Raw genomic sequence first — 22,900 nt, 5'->3', positions numbered from 1 at the left:
AAATTGTTCAAGTTCTCTTTTTTCTGGTTCAGATAAATTTATGCTGTCGAGCTGATTAGTAATTATCGAAAGTTTGTCCCGGCAGTGTTCTTCGAGAACATCAATTAAAGAGAGCGATGCATTTTCTAGGACAGCATTCCACTTCAATATAGCCTGGAGGGTAAAAAGCCAAGGGCACATCTAGCCTTAATTGTAAGGCCTTTTGGGATTTTCCTGTTTTTTATGCAGCTAGCGTAGGTTTTTAGGGGAAATCTGTAATTTGTCTGTTTGACGGCGAGTTTGGCGATTGGGGGGAGAAAAGAGCGAGATTTGTTGTTGTGTCTGCTACCATAGTGCGTGATAGTCATTTCTGTTTGGCTCGGGCAGACCTCCGGGGTGAAGCATTTTTTGGTGGTGTCTTTTTACTCTTTGTTGGTTTGTCGAGGCCTGCACCGATGTCTGTCTGTCTATCTGTCTGCTTATTAGTGTATGTAGCTGTTTGCGTGAAGGCTTTGCGGGTGGTTGTGCGCTTGTGTATGAGCGGGTGTTGTTCAGGTGGTGTTGGTTCAGTGTCCACCGTTTGTGTAGATGCTTCTTGGGTTCTAGCTTCGGTGGAGTGTGTGTACGAGCTGGTGTTGACGGTTCCAGGCTTGTGTTTCTGTGTTGCAGCTAACTGGGACGGATGTTTTACTGGTGTTGTTAACTGCGTTGGTTTAAATGAGTTCTTGAGCCTGTACTTGATGTTGTTAGCAATTACTTTGACGCCATAAAAATTGGCGTGCAGTCCGTCCCGTGCGAGAAGAATGTCTGGGTCCTGGTGTATTTCAGCGTGGTGGATGACATCGACGTTTTCGTGTTGGTGTCCAATGTCCAGCAGAAAATCATTGAGCTTACATGTCCCTAGTGCATGAGCTAGGAGTGTCTCTGATTGTTGAATAAGTGGCCTTTGCTTGTTTGCGATCCTGGGAAGTACTCTTGTCAGGGTGATTTTTGCGTTTGGTCTGTTGGTGTGCAAGTCGTTTATCAGCATTTTCATGGCCTTAATTGTGTTGTCACTTGTGTCGTGGTTCAGGTCATTAGTCCCGCAGTGAATGATGAAATGTGTGATGTGCTGTGGTGTTGTGGCAATGAGGTCCCATATGGTGCGTGTCGTGGCGCCACTCTTAAAGCTAATGTGTGGTGAATGTTGGCCTGGCGGGAAGTGTTCGTGAATGTACTTGTAATGACTGTCGCCAATTAACGCTACGTGTGCCAAGGAAAGCAGAGGGCGCTCACCTTGTTCCTTCATCTTCCGTCGGTAGAAATCCAGGGAAAACAAGGGGAATGCGGGAGATGGCGATTCAAGAAGATGAGTAACACGAGAACAAGGTGAGAGCAGGAGCCAACGTTTCGACAAGTGGACTTTTGTCTTGAAGCCGTGTCGAAGTCCCTCGCATTGAAGCCTTGTCGAAGTCCCTCGCAATCAATCCTTAAGCGCACGCTCCCGAAGTTTACCTGTCACTTCTAGAATTAGTTCTTACGCTCAACTATTTCGAATTCGATTCTATTCACTGCCTACAAACTTTTGGCACAAGCATGGGAACACCGTTCGCTCCCACGTATGCCAACATTTTCAAGGGACAGCTTGAAGCAAACCTGTTAAAATCATACCCTTTAAAGCCCCACACCTACTTGCGTTACATTGACGACATATTCATAATATGGGAACACTGCACAAACGCGCTAACCGACCTAATTAGCCATTTCAACTGCTTTCACCCGAGTATTAAGTTTACTGCTCACCACTCTCGTAGACAGATCAACTGCCTCGACACGACGGTTTACATAGAAAATAGAAAACTGAGAACAACACTTTACTAGAAGCCTACGGATAGCCAGCAGTATTTAGACTACACCAGTCATCACCCGCGACATTGCAAGAGAGGAACTTTTGTCGGGCAAGCAAAACGAATAAGAAGAATCTGTAGCGACAACAACGATTATATCCACCACCTAAATGACCTTACAGTAACGCTAGCGAAACGAAACCACCCACAAATTCCTCTCGACCAGGCTGATGACGTCGCGTCAAAATTAGAGAGGCACTCGGCATTAGCTCAGAAACAACCTATACCAGAATCTGATAGACCGCCAGCCTTTATAACAAAATATTGTAATGCCCTCCCAAACATAAACAACATCCTACGAAAATACCACCCAATATTATCAAGTAACGAGCGTCTGAGAAAAGCGTTCCCGGATGTACCAAGGGTTACCTATCGCCGCAACAGAAACTTTAAAGACATGTTAGTGCATTCTAAAGTCAGCCAAGATCATTCCCCCGTTATAAAAGCATGTTCTCGCCCCAGGTGCAAAACCAGCAAGCACCTTCTAAGTGACTTTAAAATTAAAAGTACCGCAAATGGCTACACACTCGAAGTGAAAACTAGCTTTACTTGCACTAGCTCCGATGTAATTTATATGCTTGAGTGTTCCTTCTGTAAGAAGCAATATATCGGTGAAACGGGGCAATCAATAAACGTCAGGCTAAATGGACGTCGCGCAGACACAGCTAAAAAGCTTCCCAAAGCCGTCGCCGAGCATTTCAACCAATCAGGTCATAACTTTGATGAACTTAAACTCTACATACTACAGTCAAATTTTCGTTCTGCGCAAGACAGAAAATATAGAGTATCGTACCTCATTCATAAGTTCAAGACATTGCAACCAATAGGCATGAACGTTTCAAAGGGAGCTTTAGAATCTATTCGTCATGCTAAATTGAAAAGCATAGGGAACAACGCTTAGTTATTGTGCATTGAGTCTCTTAGTTTTTGTTTTTTTTCTTTTTTTTTTTCGTTGTTCGACTGTCAATAATATTCCAACCTCTCTTTGCGTTCACTCAATCCTTTCCTAGATTTCTAGATCTATCTATACATATACCCCCCCCCCCCCCCCCCCCCCCCCGCTTGCCTTTTTTTTTTTTGTGCGCTCGAACACCATTTTTCTGCAGCTACATTTATTTTGCCCGTCAGACATGATAGTTCACTGACCTCCAGTGGAGCAGGCCCCCCCACCCCCCGTCGTGCAGACCCCTTCCATGAAAAGAGGAACCTGCCATGACACGTCAACCTGCTAACACAGGGCGCTGCCTCAAACTCCTCCACCGACTATCAGTAGTTCATTATATTTCCTCTCAATTCTACACCCTCGCCGCTAACACACTCTCGTTCATTACCTCACCCACCCGCCTTACCTTCTCTCCCCTTTAGAAGAACCCTACCTATATATAATGTGCCGAGGAGAGCATATGTTGCCTTGAAGAAGACTAGTCCACTTGTTGAAACGTTGGCTCCTGCTCTCACCTTGTTCTCGTGTTACTCATCGTCTTGAATCGCCATCTCCCGCATTCCCCTTGTTTTCCCTATATCAAGTGGGTCACAGTTGCTTAAATTGTAACCAAAGTCAGCACAACTAAAACAGCTCTATTGCTGCCTATAGATCCACATTCTTCTTTATTTTATTGCCTTTATCTTGTAATAGAGCTTTACACAATAATTGGTCAGCAACTTCACTGCCACCAAGTTTTCATATATAAACTGCATAGGAATACCAAGAAAACAGTGGTGTTCAGTGCATCTCTGACTGTATATGTAAATGCCATGGTAGAGGCTGCAGGAGTCCCATGTCACTTTCAAATTCCCTTTTATTTTTATTCATTGGAAATATCTAATGTTGACTTAGGGGTTTGCATCTGCATAGGGAATTGTGCAACAGGAAAAGGAGACAGAAATCAGTCGGAACATGCAGAGACCTTAGTGGACACAGAGTTAAATAAGAGGATGTGGCTCTCAGGTCTTTGGGAAAAGGTGTTAGTATCTTCGTTTCACATGGTGTAGCTCTGTGCAGAAAAGCACAGGTACATGAAAACATGGCAAAAGTATACAAATGATACACTTGATAAATTTCTAGCAGTACCAATTTTGTTCACTTCGTATATATCTGAATATTATTGTTCACAGAAGGCACATTTCTACTGTTTGTAGGCTTTTCATAATGCATTCATCTTTTCAATGCTTGCAAACTAATCAAACTGTGAAATTGATGGCAGATAAACCATAAGTACTTGGAAAGAAGACTTTTGGTGGCAGAGTCTTGTGGCTATCTGGCATCACAAGTAGCTGTGAGTATAAGCACTATATCCCAATATTTTTATGTAGTAGCTTCACTCCAGTGGTGTCTTGGTATGTCTCTAATCTTTCGACATTGAACTGCATGCTATTGTGAACGAACAAAGAAGCATTATTTCTCAAATTATGCTATATCACAGTGTTACACATAGACATCAGGCAGCAATAAATATTAGTGATGTTCGTACATTGTATAAGAACATTTAAAGGGCCACTAAAGCAAAAGGCTAAATCAGTTTAGATGGAGAAAGCATTCTTTGGAAACTCTGTTGTCGTTAGTTTTGAAATAGGTTGATTATTAGAAGAGAAAATGAAGGTCAAAGTTTCAGTTTTTGAATTTCGCGCTCAATCCCTAAAGCCGGTCCGTCATGTGACGTCACGGATTTCGAAGTACTTTTTTGTATTTGGGCCGCGTTGGCTCAGCAAAAGTTTCTGAAATTGTCCATGTTCAATATTTGGCTCCCTTAGAACACAATGTAGTCTATCTTTCCTGCTGAAGTATTAACTAGGCTCAAGAAGACGTCAGAATCTATGATGCACAGCGAGCTGGTGCGGGTTCCTGCACCAGCTCGTTTTTTTTTTGCTTACGAACCAATTTTATCGTTCTTAGAGTAGTGTTTTGATAGTGTAGTAGGGTAATTTACTGATACAGAAGAAATCATTTTTCTGTTTAGTGTCCCTTAAAAGAACAGCTGCACCTGTTTAATTCAATGTGTTTTTGTTTTGACTTTAAGTAATTCATTTTCTCCCCTTAAATTCTATTTTGAGTCACAATTTTTATGCGAATTTGTCTTATTCTTATATCCTCACATTGAATTTAGCTCTCTTCCACTGCCCAGACTGTAGCAGATTACTGTACGATCTAATTGTCTTGTCAGTTGTGTGCTTTTAGTTACAATAATTACTTTATGGTACGTTCGAAGCTTAAATTATTGCAGCTATATGGTTATTAGCTAAATATTACATACTGAAAAGACTGATGTAGAAAGATGATTAGATATAAAAGGTAGGTATAGAAATGGTAATTACTATGAACAGAGCTGAAAATTGGCTTGAACAGAAACCTCTGTGTAAAGGCTTTGGTGTAATGTTTGCAGTGTTATTTTTTCTGAAACTTAACAAAGAAGCCAAATCTGGTTTGCCCACATTTTCAGTACCAATTAAAAAGGCAATCCTGCCTTGTAACTAGCTGAATACAGTTGCCAACTTATTTCTCATACAGTGTAGACCGCTCATAACGTAAGTCGCCAGAGTCGCGAATATCCGCACTATAAGCGGCAGCGCACTATGACCAAAACAACTATTTTATTGCGATAATGGACACTCCAGGCGTATTTCTGCCGTTGCTGTCACCGTGCTCTAGGTTCCGTATTCGCGTACTAAATAAATTAACAAGCACGGTGTTACGCATGCACAAGCAAACATGAACACATCTCGCTCGTTGACCGCGGAAACGAACTGTCAAAACGCTCGAGTGACGAAGCGCAGCGAGCGAATTGACCTTTGTGCTATCATGCCTCTTGCTTCAACGCGACCTATAAGCAGTGAAAACACGGCGTGGCGGACGTTCCCCGTCCGAGATTGTTTTAAAGATAGGGCCAAGGGGATCGTATCGCCAAAGTGGATCGTTGCAGATTACGTCCTGCTTCGGTCCACTGAAACCATTCTGCATTGCTTCCATCCTTCTTGAAACTTTGGGAAACAGCGCAAACAGACGACACACAAGAAGGGAGACACGGACACACAGGCGCTGACTAACAACTGGTTTTATTGTGAAGGAAAGCACACCTTATATATGCCAGAGTGAAGCAAGGGAAAGGGGAAAACATAACAAGGGTAACATCGTGCCAACAACGCAAGCGCAAAACAGCCAACCAAGCGCAACAAGACGCAAACAATTATTTTTCTTTCTAATCTGAACCCCCGATAGCCGCATCCAGAAGGTAAAATTCAGCGTCAAAGAGAGCAAGGGAAGGGGTGCTGAAGCACTTGCTACCGAACTTCCTGATGTGGTAGGCTTCCAAACTGATGCGCGCTGTCTTGTCACTACTCTTTCCTAGAATCGTCGTCTCCTTTAACCGGGCCACACAATCAGTGCACTTGCTAACGTGCGCAACTATATGTGCGTATTTGTCATCTCGTTTTTTCAGTTTTAGAGCGTGTTCCCCTAAACGGTCATTGACACAGCGACCAGTTTCGCCGACGTAAAACATCCCACAAGACATGGGAATGCAATACACCACTCCAGTGGAACATTTAACGAACGGCGGTTGGTGGTTCTTCTGGCATCCACGTTTACTGGTGTTGCAGATACGTGGTGTTGGATACGTTTTATTGTATTTGACGATCAGCCTTTTTTGCAGCGTGATGGCATCTGCATAGGGTCTTGCGTAGCCCCTATTCTTTGTGACATTTTTCTGGCCAACGTGGACGACACACTAGAACAGGTGTTTAATGGGGGGCCGGTTTTAAAAACTTTTAGGTATGTTGACGATTTTTTAGTGCTTTTAAAAAAGCAGCCTGCCTCCACCTACTCCTCTACTGTAGGTGAAGTTTTATCTTTTTTTAGCAAACATGGACGTGGGTTGCGTTTCACCCATGAACTTCCGGACTCTTCAATTTTACAGTTTTTAGACCTTAAAATCACGTTCTGTGATGGACACGTTTGCTGGGGATACTACCCACGGGCTAAGAAGGAGCTACTGCCCTATGACTCGGCACATTCCAAGACAATTAAGAGAGGAATAGCGGTGATGTGTATGGAATCGGCTCTCCAGAAATCGTGCCCACATCAGATGACGCTCAGTTTTAACAATCAGGTAAGCCGTCTTTTGGCTGCAGGGTTTCCCATCTCGGTCTTGACTGCTGTTTCTGAAACCCTCCTTCAAAAATTCAAGCGTGGAACGGGAACTACAACGGCGGAGGATCACCGGAAGGCACATAGACCTGAGGTGGTCCCCTACATCCATAAACTCTCCCACAATCTGAAGAAGGTGGCAAGTAGGCACGGCGTGCCAATATGTTTTTCTGCCCCTAACAAGCTGGGAAAGTTGTGCCCACGTATCTGCAACACCAGTAAACGTGGATGCCAGAAGAACCACCAACCGCCGTTCGTTAATTGTTCCACTGGAGTGGTGTATTGCATTCCCATGTCTTGTGGGATGTTTTACGTCGGCGAAACTGGTCGCTGTGTCAATGACCGTTTAGGGGAACACGCTCTAAAACTGAAAAAACGAGATGACAAATACGCACATATAGTTGCGCACGTTAGCAAGTGCACTGATTGTGTGGCCCGGTTAAAGGAGACGACGATTCTAGGAAAGAGTAGTGACAAGACAGCGCGCATCAGTTTGGAAGCCTACCACATCAGGAAGTTCGGTAGCAAGTGCTTCAGCACCCCTTCCCTTGCTCTCTTTGACGCTGAATTTTACCTTCTGGATGCGGCTATCGGGGGTTCAGATTAGAAAGAAAAATAATTGTTTGCGTCTTGTTGCGCTTGGTTGGCTGTTTTGCGCTTGCGTTGTTGGCATGATGTTACCCTTGTTATGTTTTCCCCTTTCCCTTGCTTCACTCTGGCATATATAAGGTGTGCTTTCCTTCACAATAAAACCAGTTGTTAGTCAGCGCCTGTGTGTCCGTGTCTCCCTTCTTGTGTGTCGTCTGTTTGCGCTGTTTCCCAAAGTTTCAAGATGTACCAACTCGCCCAAAAAGAAGTATTGATGAAATTCCATCCTTCTGTTTGCGCCAGTCCCGAACGCAAGTTTCAGATTCTCCGAACGCCCGTGATGTGGCCCGATTTCCGTCCGTCTCTGCACACAAGATCACTTTCCTTTTAAATGCGGCATCATGATGAACTCGGTATTTTTATGCTGATAGAGCAGACGCAGAGCACGTGAAGACAGATGGCAGACTATTGCCTAAGCACGTGTACTGCAGCACATGGAGGAAGCTACGGTAGCTAGGCGCAACGCGCGTGCGAAGTGGCCATTTTGAAATGCCGACGGCTATATGGTAACGTAGATTTAGGGTCGTACTCGATTCTAACGCGCATGCAATTTTTGGACCTGTTTTATCGGAAAAAAAGTGCGGGTTAGATTCGAGCAAATATGGTATTTGTGGCTTGACGGGAGCGTTTGCCGTCTAGGTTGACTGTCAAACTTCCAGGCAGCTGCACTGTAACCGGTATTTCGTGTCCCGCAACTGCACTATAAGCAATACGCGTATACTAGAGTGCTATGGGAAAATTAATGGGAGTCTAAAAAGACCGTATTATATCCGGTCCTACACTATAAGCGGTTACGTTATAAGTGGTCTGTACTGTATATATGTGGAGGCTGTAGTAGCACTGGTAATCGTGCAGTCCGAAAAAACTAATTTTGAGAGGAAAGATATTTTAATTTATTTTAGTACCAGAAGTATGAAAAAGTGGTTGCAGGTTTTTGCCCAGTGTTGTGCTTCAATGAAGCAATGTATTCTATATATTTCGTGGTAGTTGGGTGCATTTTGGTATTCATCCATCACCCAATATATTTGCCCAATGTGTGTCTCACATTATTACGGTGCGTAGAGCAGACGGCAACACCTACTGCACAATGCTAGAACTTTAGGCCACAGTGTGTTAATTCATTATGGAAGTCGTTGCCTAAATGCAAGCTTTCCTTGTTCTGTCCAATAAGAACACTGACAGACATTCTACGCACTTACATCTGATTGCCTGTGGACCCAAACACTGCTTTTAGGGTCATCTGTCTAGCCTGTACATATTATCTCAGGCCTGATCGGTTATGAAGACAACTGGTACGAACATATTAGCGTCAAGGTTCCTGTCACAACTTTTGATCTGCCACCGCAGTGGATAGTGGCGAATCTATTTTGTCACAGCCACATTGCTTATGCTGCTATGTCCGACTAGCACAGCTCTGTCAAGCATTGGCAAACCAAGTTAGGGTCATGCTGGCCTACAATTTTTTTTATGCAAAAATGCTTGTGTCCCATGCATTGGGGGCACGTTAAAGATCCCCTGGTGGTCAAAATTAATCCAGAGTCCCCCACTACAGCGTGCTTGATAATCAAATCATGGTTTTGGCATGTAAAACCCCAGAACTCAATTCACAAAATTGTTTTGTAGCAGCTGAATGGTGCTTGGAAAGGTAAGTAATAGCCTGTTGAACCAAGGCAAGGGCATGGCTGCAACTCAAATGGTGGCACATGTGTTCATGGTGCCATCATGTTTTCGTCGTTGCTTGCATGTCAGAAAAATATACGACATGCCTGTGTATACAGCATCAGAAATTTCAGTTGCCATTATGTTTGTTGATTGTCTGAAAAAAAAATTTTTTTACAGCCTGAGATTTGTAGCTCCCTGCTACTGTCCATGCTACAACAGATGCTCAAGGAAGAAAAAGAGGACATGATCCGTGAGAGGGCTGCACATAGTTTAGCTGTGCTGCTTGCCTACGTGGATGACCAAGATAAGTTTTCTCAGGTGATACAACAACCATCTGTCTTGTTGGTTTTCTTTCTGGTTGTCATATCCATTCACAAGCTGAGCTTGTTTAAGAAGCAGATGCCAGATACAGTGAAACCTTGCTGATACATTACCATTTCATGCTGTTTTCTGGTTTATGCACCCAATGCTAAGAACAGTCAATTTCCATTATTTCTACCCTGATGGATATGATAAAATTTATTGAGTTATCCAATGGGTCAAATTATGTGCAAGGGAAAAAAAAAATACCGAAGCACACCACATCATTTGCCAGTATTTATTTATTTATTTATTTATTTATTTATTTATTTATTTATTTATTTATTTATTTATTCAGTACCTGCATTGCTTGATTCGAAAACACCCCTGAATCTAATGCACACCAAGTTTTTATGGTTTCAATATAGAAAACCAGCATAAAAATGACACTAGAGCTCCTAAACAAAGTAGAAATTTAACATGCACTTGTTTTTTCATCAAGAAAAATGGCACACCTCTGATTCTGGGAACCATAAGAAGACGATACTGGCATTCTTCATCTTCACAAAATAGAAATTCATTGACATGCAATCTCAATCATCATCACTCTCAGACAGCACTTTAAAGATGTCTGTGGGCCACAACACGTTGTCCTCCACTCCATCCATTTTGTGTTTGATATTCTGCATTTATCACGAAACCAAAAATAGTTTTTTTTGGCAGAAAATGACGTATGTTTGCCACATTCACTGTCCACTGATGGCGCCAAGATGGACCTTGTAGCCATTAGGGTTACGATTGGGGTCACCAGTGGGGATTAGGCATGTTGGTGCCGACCAGTCAAGTTCAAATTATCTGGTGAGGGCCAATTTTAGGGTCAAAATAATGAAAGCTTTGGCTCATAGAAATGTATGGCCACCAGCAGGGACCTTCGGTTCAGATCGAACTAATCTAAAAATTTAATTAGTTAAAGTCATTTAACGAACATCTACTGTACTTTGAAAATACACTTTCCAGATCACATATTTTTCAGATTATCTGATTTTTCTTCTCCCTGAAATGTGTCAAGAAGGTTCTACTGTGGTGGAGTTATCAATATTGTGCCGCCTGAAAGAGGTACTAAATTAGTATTAATATGCATGTTCTCAAATTTGTTCATTGTGTAGAGGAGGCTTATCAAGAAAAAGAAAGATGTGCATCTTAATACTATAGTGAATTGTGTCTTAGACAGGTACTGACATGACATTTTCGACTTGTCATTTTTCGCGTTAAGTGAAGGTCCAAATCCTGTTGGCCGTCAAAAAATTGCTGTCAAGCATCGTAGTGCCCTATGTATTTTACTATAATACTTGTTTCTGTGAAACAGTTTTGGTTTCGGTACCCAGGATGTGGATATGTTTTGACGTCATGAACTTCATGAAGCACCAGCGTGCTTGCAGTTGCTGCGGAATCTGCACGTGAGTGCTGCAAGAAAATGCACATGCAGCACTATTGTTTGTTTCCTTATAAGCAACATCATCATATCTGACTGAATTGCTACACAGCACCAGCAAATTTTGTTCTGTGTCATGACGTGAAGATGTCAATGACGCCAGGTTCAGAATTTCGAGAGCTACTTAAGTATCAAATTCAAATACTGTGGACTATCATTAAACGGAAGCTCACGGGACCAGGTAAATAAGTTACAATTATCAGGAGTTTTATTTACTGAGACATTGTGCTCAAGGGCACATAAGATGCTCTTTTGAAAGCAGCAGATACTTTGTCAACAGCAATAATAGGTATACACAAAGCTGCTTCTTACAAAGTTTGTACTTGCTTGCAGCCACCGAATATAGCTAGCAAAACATATTAGAAAAAAAAAAGGAAGAGTCATTTAGTGAAAAAAAATTGACGTTTTAGTGAAGCAACCACTCTTGAAGTCATCAATAACTTTGATCCTCGTTTATGCATGAGTGCATTGTGTAGGAATTTTTATGCCACCATCGGAAATGCTAAGCAAGCTCACAGCTCACCAACATTGCATAAAGAAACCACAGCAAGCCACAGCCATGGTAGAGCTACACTAACCACAATAGGGTGGCTAACTACGGCACCAACGAAAGCCATGACAGTTTACTTCTCGTATTTGCCCTACTCAAAAATTATCTGGGGGCTTTCATTGGGGACATTACTCTCAAAATCTGCCTTTGCCTAGGTACTGTGGAGGTTGGCACACTTTACTTTGTTTAATTGCCACCTGAACTTCCGTCCAAACGGGATCGCAGAGTCTGTGATGATGAAGCAGCCGTTTTATGTCGTCAGTGGTTGGTCTGTCTCACAGGGGCACACGTAAATTAAGGTTTGCCGCTTTGCAGTGTGCCTTTGGCGCTCGCCAGAATCGTCGGTGATGGGAGGCAATCTTTACAGTACGTGCCACATGGGCCTGCTCTGTGTATGCTCCTCCCAGCCATGAACATGAACTTAGTATAACCTGCAAATGGATATTTTACAACAAAATGAGTTCACAGTAATAATGTGTCCGTATTCATTGGTCTGCGGTCACTAAAGCGGCATCTACCTAACCGCCCCATCCGCACTGTGCACTGAGTCTCTGCTCCCCTTGGTAGCAATCCTTCTTGTCAGGCCTGGTGGTGAAGCAGAAGAAAAAAGAACATGTACTGCAGACGTGAAAGGGGGAAATGGTATAATAATGCAGCAATATTTCAAAGATAAAAAAAAAACAGTGATGATTACGAGGCATTAGCAGTTTGAGCGCAACTGTAAACATGTTTTCATTTTGCTGTTTATTGAGGCATTGCACCGATCACCGCACCAACTGGCAGAGCCACAACGCGTGGCACTATATATAGACTGACCACACAGTTGCCGCTTCCCGGCAACTGCAGCTTATGCAACCATAATCTTTATCGGGAAACGCTTGCCACAAACGCTATGCGCGAAGGCGAGCTTTCTGTTTTTTTTTTCCCCTTTTTTTTCTTTTTTCTTTTTCCTGCACAGCCGGTGCCGCGGATGTACGGACGTGAGCGCCATCTGGTGGTGCTTCAAGGTGGCTTCCTCTACTTTCCTCCTCATGCTTCTGCTGCACCCTCCTTCTCCGCTTTCCTTTTTGCGCTCTCTCGCTGTCGCTGTATTTCACCCCCCCGCTGCGCTCTGCATTCGCTCGGTTACGCCGACGAGGCATGCCGATGTTCAACGCAGGAACGGGCGCCTAAGAGCTGTGCTCTAAAACAGAATTAAAAGCCTATTGAACACGCAAGTTGAACCGAGAACTTTGCAGTCATGAGCGCAACGCTTTTGCGCGGCACCACGAAACATGAACGCAGAGCGAGCCTTTTCAGGAGTATTTAACTGCTGTCACGTAGTGCAGCTCGACTAGGGACAAACAGATCAAAGTGCATTCTCCTCCATAGTACCTAGGGAGAGGCAGATTTTGAGAAGCAAAAGTCTAAAGCTGTCTCTCTCACAAATAATGCATGCACACGGCGGTCAGGCAAATATGTGAAAGAAGCTCTTGTATAAAAGCCGCCTGCATGATAAGGTAGAGAACTAGCGAGAAAACCTGAAAGGGGAAAAGGCACAAACAGTGATGTCTGTTGTGCTGTGGATGAGATTGGCAGCTCACCTTCATTTTGTATAATATATTTAGTTCTGTTACCCGGAGTTGGAAAAAATGTGGTTGCATTTAACAAACTTTTTTTTTTTTTTGCATTGCCCTAATGCAAAACCAACCAACCGTAAAGGCTGTTGTTCTGCATAAGTGGTAGTTCTGTTTAAGTGATTTGTGTTTAGCGAGATTCTACTGTATCTGAATATCCAAATATTGAAATATCCAGACCTTCATACTTGCTAAGTGTATCCTTTTACGTGTGAGAAACATGGTAGAATTTCTACAACTTCAAAAATCTGTGTGAGTACTCCTTTATAAGAAAAAAAAGTGCTAATCCTCTTGTGAGTAAAGACAGCTAAATAACATTGATCTGCTTAAGTCAAGGCTTGAGCCTTGGTTATGCACAAAAAAAAAAATTGTTTTTAAGTGCGAAGACTAGGGGTTGAACCTGTTGTCAGAAAACAGGTCACATGTAGCCACAGTGGCTAAGTAGTTCTGCTATTCTTCTGCTGAGCATTGGGTCATGGGATTAATTTTGCCGGAAATTTTATGTCAGAAACATTGACTTTTGCTAGCTTTTTTTGACTAATCCACTGGCACGTTAAATGGAAAATTTTACACTGAACCTCATCTGCATCCATGCAGTTGAGAACAGAGCTTTTTATGCCAGTGTAAATTTTTTTGCAGTTGGTCTGTTGACCGTTAACTGTATTGGTGATTTTTCAGGCAGTTGACCTGGCATTGCTCGTGGTAGCTGATGCACATGCAAGCATGGCTGAGGTGGCACAGACTGTCTTACTTCCTTCTGTTGCTGCATGGGCACTAGAAATAGGCCACCTGGAGGACACGCTGCTTTCCACACTGATTAAACTTCTTGAAGATCATATAAAGGTAAACTTCCCGGGGATACCTTCTAGTCCAAAATAAACTCAAGCAAATGTATGGAGTTGTATGATGAAAAGTACTACAGTCAATGACCGATTTTCCGGTCAGCCGATTTTTCGGACATGCCCGATAATTCGGACGCCTTCATGGCACCGCCACGTAGCCCATAGAGTCAACGTATAAAAACGTCCGAAATTTCGGACGCATAAACCTTCGCCGTCCGATTCTCTGGACTTTTTGCCATGACCGCAGGTCCTAAACGGCTTTAATCGTAGCCATCACTGCTGCCATTTCGATTATCTCGCCTCCTCGAACTGGCGCTCTCGCACACTGTCAGCCGTAGCCCCCACCTCGACAACGCTAGGCCTAGCTACTTCGACGTTCGCTACCAAGCTTCTTTCTGTTCGGTGCCGTATTTTTAATTTAAACAATTCGCTGCTGTTAGCAATGTCACTGACTCCGCCTTTGTAATCCTCGCCAATGTCTTGGAAGCTCGGAAAGCACAACGCGTGGCATTATGCCGGGTTACGAAAGTCAGCTTCGCCTCAATACAGTAGTGTTACGCAGTGAAGCATACCAACAGTGGGAAGGGGCAATTTTCACGCGACATTGTATGTACTTATTAATTATACAAGCGTGCACCCGCTGTCTACTATCACAGTACGAGGTACGAAACGCCTAATAAGTGTACTGGCAGGCCTTCAGAGCTATTTCGGATGTGCCTGTGGCGATTTGAGCCCTAGGGGGCAGTAAAAAGCATACTAAATTTTTTTCGGACGTTTTCACAGCCCTTAAAAAGCCCGAAAAATCCGATGTTGACTGTATTGGCACTATGTGCTTGCTCATTGTAATCTTGATTTCTCATCTCTTCATTGTTTATATTTGGAGTAATGGGAACACAGGATTAACACGGTTGATCTTTCAAAGTGGTGACTGTTCTAATGGTTTACTTTTTTTTTTTTTTTTTGGCTTGTACTTGAGGTTGTGAAGCATAATGATGACCAAGGAAATTATGTGGCACGTGACAGCTCTCAAAGTCAGCTGTGGGAGTTGTTTTCTAGCCCAACAGCTAGGTTTGCTAGGCATAACTGTCTGGTAGACCCTTCTTGTCTCATAAGAAAGCAGCAAGGCCTAGATCTCGCAACCTGGGGCTGTATCTGGGGGCTGCCTTCATAGCTGCTTTTACCATGCAATAAAATCTCTTGGCTGACATCTGATACAGCTCCCATGACTAATGTGTGGTCAGTACTGGAGGAGCCAGCTCTCGTTGGCCTTCCTGTCTAATTCCCTCACCCCAGTGTAAAGCTTATTCTCCTTGATGAAAGAAGAGGACACTGTACATCCTCTCAATAGTTGTCCTCAGACCTGCTAAAATACAAAGCGTAACAAGGCTACCCTGGCTGTATTCTTTTGGACACAACCGAAAAAAAAATTGCTTTTTCATGCTATATGTAGACTACATTTTAACTAATTATGCCGGAAGCACTGTGGCCCAGTTGACCATCATGGGTGCGTGTGCACATGTCTGGTCGTGCCTGAGTAAACCTGTGTCACGATTTCTGCTCTCTTCCTGCCCTTCTTGATATAATTTTGTCAAGGTAAAACCCCGGTGTAATGGTCACATTGTCTACACAGAAGTTGGTTAAACTGAAACTGCATGATAGCTATTGTTTTTGTGACAGGTGGCAGTAAAGCTTATCTATCAGTGTTGCATGTGCCCGTCTCCATGCTCTCGTTTCTTTTCTGACATGGCAGATCTATGGAAGGAGCCCACACAGCTTTTTAATGAGGCAGAGATTTAGAGTTTTGATGAACTCCGATTCGAAAGACTTCAATATTTATTTTGAGGTTTGTTCCAATGGCATGATAGCACTGTAAACGCCAACCCAATAATTAGCATAACTATTTTGTCAGAATATTCAGACCTAGAAACATTGTGAAATGTTCAGCAATTCATCATCATCATCATCAGCCTATACTTATGTCCACTGCAGGACGAAGGCCTCTCCCTGCGATCTCCAATTACCCCTTTCTTGCGCTAGCTGATTCCAACTTGCGCATGCGAATTTACTAACTTCATCACTCCACCTAGTTTTCCGCTGTCCTTGAATGCGCTTCCCTTCTCTTGGTATCCATGCTGTAACCCTAATGGTCCACCGGTTATCCATCCTACGTATTATATGGCCTGCCCAGCTCCACTTTTTCCGCTTAATTTCAACTAGAATATCGGCTATCCTCGTTTGTTCTCTGATCCACACCGCTCTCTTCCTGTCTCTTAACGTTAGTCCTAAGATTTTTCGTTCCATCGCTCTTTGTGCGGTCCTTAACTTGTTCTTGAGCTTCTTTGTTAACCTCCAAATTTCTGCCCCATATGTTAGCACCGGTAGAATGCAATGATTGTACACTTTTCTTTTCAACGACAGTGGTGAGCTCCCAGTCAGGATTTGGTAATGCCTGCCGTATGCACTCCAACCCAATTTTATTCTTCTGTAAATTTCTTTCTCGTGATCAGGGTCCCCTGTGAGTAATTGACCTAGATAAACGTACTCCTTTACAGACTCTAGAGGCTGACTGGCGATCCTGAATTCTTGTTCCCTTGCCAGGCTATTGAACATTATCTTTGTCTTCTTCATATTCATCTTCAACCCAATTCTTACACTTTCTCGATTAAGGTCCTCAATCATTTGTTGTAATTCGTCTCCATTGGTGCTGAATAGGACAATGTCATCTGTAAACCGAAGGTTGCTGAAATATTCGCCGTTGATCCTCACTCCTAAGCCTTCCCAGTCTAAGAGCTTGAATACTTCTAAGCATGCAGTGAATAGCATTGGAGAGATTGTCTCTCCTTGCCTGACCCCTTTCTTGATAGGTATCTTTCTACTTTTCTTGTGGAGAACCAAGGTTGCTGTGAAGTCCTTGTACAGTGGAATCTCGATGATACGAACACGGCTAATATGAATTTCCGGATGATACGAATTTTTCTGTGGTCCCAGCCGAGCCCCATTACTTTGCAACGTGCTAGAGAACGGTTGTTACGAATCGATTTTCGACCCGCGTCGGTTGATACAAATAAACGCCGCCCCACCGATGGCCGCGAAAGTGATCAGCACGTGGTCACGCGCTTTCTCCCTTTCTGTTTTGGTGCGGAGGCGCTGATGCTGCGCCGGACAGCGCGTAGGCCGCGACTGGGCGCGAAGAGTTTGAAGCAGTGGCGCTTTTGTTGCTTTTATGCTTTTCCTTATTTTCTGCGTGCCATCGGACGGAGTGGCTGCTGTGCTTCGGGCCGTGTTCTGTGTTTGCGTCATTTTGCCTAGTCGCAGCGAGCTATGTTTACCGAGATACGATTTCGGCTGATTCGCGCGGCCGTACGCCGAGGTGCGGGAGCCTCCGTTGGCGCGTCTTCCGTCGACTGCGTTATTGGTGCCGATGGCACAGAGCGATTGTCGGTTTCGCTACGTGAGTCACACGGTGCAAGGTAGCGCGGCACGTAATCCACAGTAGCGTGCGGCACGTTCAGTCGTGTGCTCCTCCGCTTCTCCCGCTAATCGTCGTATTTTTCTTGCCGTAGGAGGCTTGCGCTTCCGTATTCCGAAGGCGTGCTTCGTCCAAAATTTCTTCTCCAACGAGCGACGATCCATCACTAGCCAGGGAGCTCTCAGTAATCCGAATTCTGCGCGTCAAGTGAAGACGCCGGCGTGGTTTACGAAGCAGACAACTGCGGTTGCCATCTTGCCCCTGCCACAGCAGCAACCAATGGAGAGATGCCTTTCAGCACGGCAGCCAATCGGAGGCCAAATGCTTTCATCGGAGGGCCCGTGTGACTACCTATCGCAGACCCGCGCTTCTTTTGTGTTTGTGCGTTTGTTACAAGATGGCGACGACGGACGAATTGAAAAGCGGAACGGCGAAACTTTGAGCTTTCGAACCATACCAAGATGGCGGCGCTCGGTGGCGGGAAATACGAGATGTCTCCGTGAACTGCGGTGATTCTGCGCACTGACGAATTAATCTTTTTCGGCCACTTTTAGTGCGTTTTCAGCCAAACCATTTTGATACAGCGTAGATTAGGTGTTGCAGATACCGAAACACTCGGTTTTCAAAAATCGATTTTTCTCGCGATTTTCGCGATCTGATTGATCCCCGCGTCCCCCCTTAGTTTAGCTAGTTTTAATTGTGTTTCGATGATACGAATTTCGGATAATACGAATATTTTTCGTGACCCCGTGAGATTCGTATCATCAAGATTCCACTGTAGATATTTGCCAAGATATTCACGTATGCCTGCTGTACTCCTTGATTTCGCAGTGTCTCTATGACTGCTGGTGTCTCTACTGAATCAAATGCTTTTTCATAATCTATGAAAGCCATATAGAGAGGTTGATTGTACTCCGCAGATTTCTCTTTTACCTCGTTGATGACATGGATATAATCCATCGTAGAACATCCCTTCCTGAAGCCAGCCTGTTCTCTTGGTTGGCGGAAGTCAAGTGTTGCCCTGATTGAAATTACCTTGGTGAATATTTTATACACTACTGAAAGCAAGCTAATGGGTCTATAATTCTTCAATTCTGTAATGTCTCCCTTCTTATGGATGAGTATTATATAATGTTGGCGTTCTTCTAGCTTTCTGGTACACTTGAAGTCGTGAAGCATTGCGTATAAAGGGCTGCAAGCTTTTCAAGTATGATAACTCCATCCTTGAATAAATCGACTGTTACTCCATCTTCTCCAGCAGCTTTTCTCCTAGTCATGTCTTTCAAGGCCCTTCTAACTTTATCGCTAGTTATAGAAGGGGCCTCTGTATCCTGTTCATCACTACTTCGAATGAAAGTAGCTTGGCTGCTCTGGGAACTGTACAGGTCAGTATAGAATTCTTCCGCTGCTTTTACTATGTCATCGAAAATTGTTGATGATATTACCCTGCTTATCACATTTTGCCTTGTCCTATGCCTAGTTTTCTTCTCACTGATTTCAGGCTGTGTCCATATTTTACTGCTTCCTCAATCTTTTCTACGTTATAATTTCGAATATCCCTTTGAACAGTTCAGCGAATTCTATCTGATCTCTCGAGTTTGACACTTTCATGTTTTGCCGTTTCTTTATTAGGTCCCTTGTTACTTGGGAGAGCTTACCTATTGGTTGCTTTGGTGCCTTACCTCCCACTTCAATTGCTGTTTCTGAGATCAACCTAGTTACGGTTTCATTCATTACCTCTATGTTGTCTTTATCTTCCTGTTCTAAAGCTGCATATTTGTTTGCGAGCACCTGCCTGAAGTGGTCTGTTATTACCCTTACTGCGTCTAGGTTGGCCTGTTTCTTCATGACTAACTTTATTCTTTCTCTCTTCAAATTGAGAGAAATCCTAGACCTCACTAGCCTATGGTCACTGCACTTTACCCTACCTAACACTTCTACATCCTGCACTATGCTGGGATCGGCAGAGAGTATGAAATCTATTTTCTATCTAGAGTATGAAACTATGAAATCTCCTCTTGCATTCCTAGAATCGATGCCATAGTTGCCAATTGCTTGCTCACCAACCTGCTTCTTCCCCACTTTTGCATTGAAGTCGCCCATGACTACAGTATACTGAGTTTGCACCTTTCTCATTGCTAATTCAACATCTTCATAAAACTGTTTTATTTCTTCATCATCGTGACTGGAGGTTGGGGCGTAGGCTTGTACAGTCTTCATTCTATACCTCCTATTCTGCTTTATTACGACGACTGCTACCCTCTCATTAATGCTGTAGAATTCATCAATGTTGCCCGCTGTGTCCTTATGGACTAAAAATCCTACTCCGAATTCTATCCTATCTGGAAGACCTCTGTAGCAGAGGACGTGGCCGTTAGTCAGCAATGTATAAGCCTCACCAGTTCTTCTCACCTCACTAAGGCCAATAATATCCCAGGCAATACCTGATAATTCTTCAAATAGCCCTGCTAAGCTAGCCTCACTCGATAGGGTGCGCGTGTTGAACGTTGCCAGGTTCAGTTTCCATTGGCGGCCTGTCTGGACCCAGAGATTCTTAGCACCCTCTGCCACGTCGCAGGTCTGACCGCCGCCTTGGTCAGGTGCGCCGCAGCTACTGGTGACTGAGGGCCGTGGGTAAATTGTAGGAGTCGTTAGGGAGGTAGCGGCCGAATACTGCACCAGGGAGGTCAATTCCTGTTCTGGTGAGGGAGTGACTTTGTTGAAGCTTAGTGGGCCTTCCTAATTTGGTTGCATCTTGACTAGTATAGCCCCACTAGCTCTCAGCGTTGTTATTATTTTTTGTTTTTTTGCCGGTGTCGGGCGCCACTGCATGCCTGAAAATGTAGTGGACTGGAGGAGGATTCGGACTTATGACCTTGAGATTACTATACTATAAAAGAAAAAAAAAATTTAACAGAACATTACCCTAAATCAGGGGTTCTCAAGCATGTTCGTTCCAGGGAACCCTGCTAAGCTCCATGAAGTGTCAAGGAACCCCCCCCCCCAGAATTAGCCCAATTAAAATGACGTAATTAACCAAATGTCGAATTATCGAGGGTATCAAGAAAACAATAAACAAATGCTTAACTACGTCAACACGCTTTTATTTACTCAATGAATCAGCCAATCCTGTTTATATTTATTTAGCAGAAGACCAGTGCAGGAAGCTGAAATTCTAGTCATCTCATGACTGATTAGCGCTAGCAGCGGCGAAGGCCTCGCGCGCGTACATCCCGATTATTTTTTAGCCAGTCAGCTGCTCGCCAACAAATTGTCCGTACATCGCGATGTAGCCGGTGCTCTTAATCTTCGACAGCTTTGCAGTGAGTCAAAGCAAAACTACTGCTTGCCGCAACCACTGCGGACGAAACCGCGGCCGCTATCGACGCGATCATGGACGGCGATCTTGCGGTTCAGAAGGCAGGCGGCCGACGCACGCAAAACAAAACTACCGTTCGTTGCAAGACGTGCGCACGAAATCGCGGTCGCTATCGACGCTACCATGGTTGGCGACTACGCAGTTGTGTGGCACGCAGCCGACGCGCGCACCGAGTGAAAACGAAACTACTGTTTGCCGCAGCCGCTGCGGACGAAACTGCAGTGGTTATCAACGCGATCATGGATGGCAACTACGCACTTATGAAGGTGCGCGGCATGCCGCCAACGCGGTGTTATGCGTGGCGATAAACGCAAGAATAAAGTCTTTAAGGGCACAATTAGGCACGAACCGCTCCGGAGTAGCTGTCAATCACGTGCCGCGCACGATTGCCACTGAGGACCATGGCAATGCGGACTGCGCCGCTTCGTTTCGGTTGGATGCTAGCGCCGTTCTTGCTCATCTGCGGCACGTATTTGCGATGCTCCGCGCATTTTTTTTTCTTCATTTTTTTTATTCCTCCAACGTATACATCAGTGCGCACGCAATCGGCACCTACGCTATCTACAAATGGCGAGAAATGCGCATGTTGGTAAATTACGGCCTCCGAGATTTAAGTGCGAAAGCTTAGGCGCGCTGCCCGTTTTCGGAGGTTGGGTGGCTACAAGCTGCTTGCGAATTTATTGCGCAGTTTGCGCGTTGCCGTTACGCGCTGCGAGTGCTTTTTGACGCTCGGGCATGAGTAATGGAGGTTCTGTGGATCGAGCGCACCTCGTTTTCGCCGTTTTAGCCGCTTGGTGAGTGCGGGACCACAGAAAATGTATCAGTGGTTCGCGGAACCCCGAGCAGGGGCCTGCGGAACCCCAGGGTTCCGCGGAACCCACTTTGAGAACCCATGCCCTAAATAATTGGTCATTCAAATATCATATGTGGCAAAAACGCCATGAACTGTCTGTTCGTACTCTACATCCATTATTAACGCAAGTAATAGTGCCACTGAGAGCCTCGTTGACTTCGCAGATGTACTATCACTCGCTCTCACTTCGCGGTGAAAACTCTTGCGTGCGACTCACTCATTAAAGAAACAAAAATAAAAAACTTGTGCAAATTACACGTTCAAGACTACAAGAAGATTCGCACCTATTTATAAGTACTTCCGCGTACTAAATGAAACTCAAATGCTGCCGTCTTCTAAATACACGTGCGAGACATGCACAGCCTTAGGCATATCCTTACATAATACCTCAAAGAGAAAAGAAATCTGTAGAGTATACCATTACTAAAAGCAATCCGCACAGTCCGTTTCTAAGGTGCGGTACTCTCTATGTGTGTGCGGGAACAACCATCCGGCGATTTCTAAAATCAGCTGAAGTAGACTGCAGAATAACCAGTATCTAACCTGATACAGCGTTATTTTCAGAACTCACGAAATCTGAAAATAATGCTGTATCAGGTGAGATACTGGTTATTCTGAAGTCTACTTCAGCTGATTTTAGGAGTTTAGAAGATTAAAGTCTTAGTTTAATGGAAACTCAGCGAACTATCTGCATATCTCTGCGAAAACAGCCACTGTCGCTATCCTTTCTCGAGCGTTCAGCTGTCATGTTTTCCTGAAAGCAAACATCAAATTAACTCAAATTTATCTGCCTCTACCACAATCAGAAAAGACCAACACTGCCCTGCCTAACAGAACGTTCCTAAAACTCAAAGAGTTTCCAAAGTATCCTCAGAGAAATGAATAATGAATGCAACTTACCAAACGTGCCTCGAAAGAAAAGCACTACTGTCAAAAAAACAAGACTTGTCACGAACTCTTGCAGAAGCGTCGCTCATCAACTGGCGCAACTTGCGCGTGACCTTCCAAACTATATTTTATACCATTTAAACCTAAAGCGCGCTAATGTGTTGAATAAACAGTAATTAGCTTTGATGCACTTTTG

The 22,900-nt window shown here is 44.0% G+C and overlaps 1 protein-coding gene across 2 annotated transcripts in view; it reads left to right on the top strand.

Annotated features, from left to right (window-relative positions):
* The window catches only part of LOC119435911 (RAB11-binding protein RELCH homolog), a 141,747-nt gene that overhangs the window by 56,169 nt on the left and 62,678 nt on the right, over positions 1–22,900 (top strand). For both annotated transcript variants that reach the window (XM_037702606.2, XM_049660884.1), the window contains exons 10-12: positions 4,070–4,141; positions 9,493–9,633; positions 13,952–14,116. In XM_037702606.2, the coding sequence (XP_037558534.2) occupies positions 4,070–4,141; positions 9,493–9,633; positions 13,952–14,116 (378 nt within the window). The remainder of the gene's footprint in view (positions 1–4,069; positions 4,142–9,492; positions 9,634–13,951; positions 14,117–22,900) is intronic.

Source organism: Dermacentor silvarum, chromosome 1, assembly GCF_013339745.2.
Source record: "Dermacentor silvarum isolate Dsil-2018 chromosome 1, BIME_Dsil_1.4, whole genome shotgun sequence".
NCBI lineage: Eukaryota > Metazoa > Arthropoda > Arachnida > Ixodida > Ixodidae > Dermacentor > Dermacentor silvarum.
The sequence above is the reverse complement of the archived record's forward strand: the minus strand, read 5'-3'. Positions and strand labels throughout refer to the sequence as shown.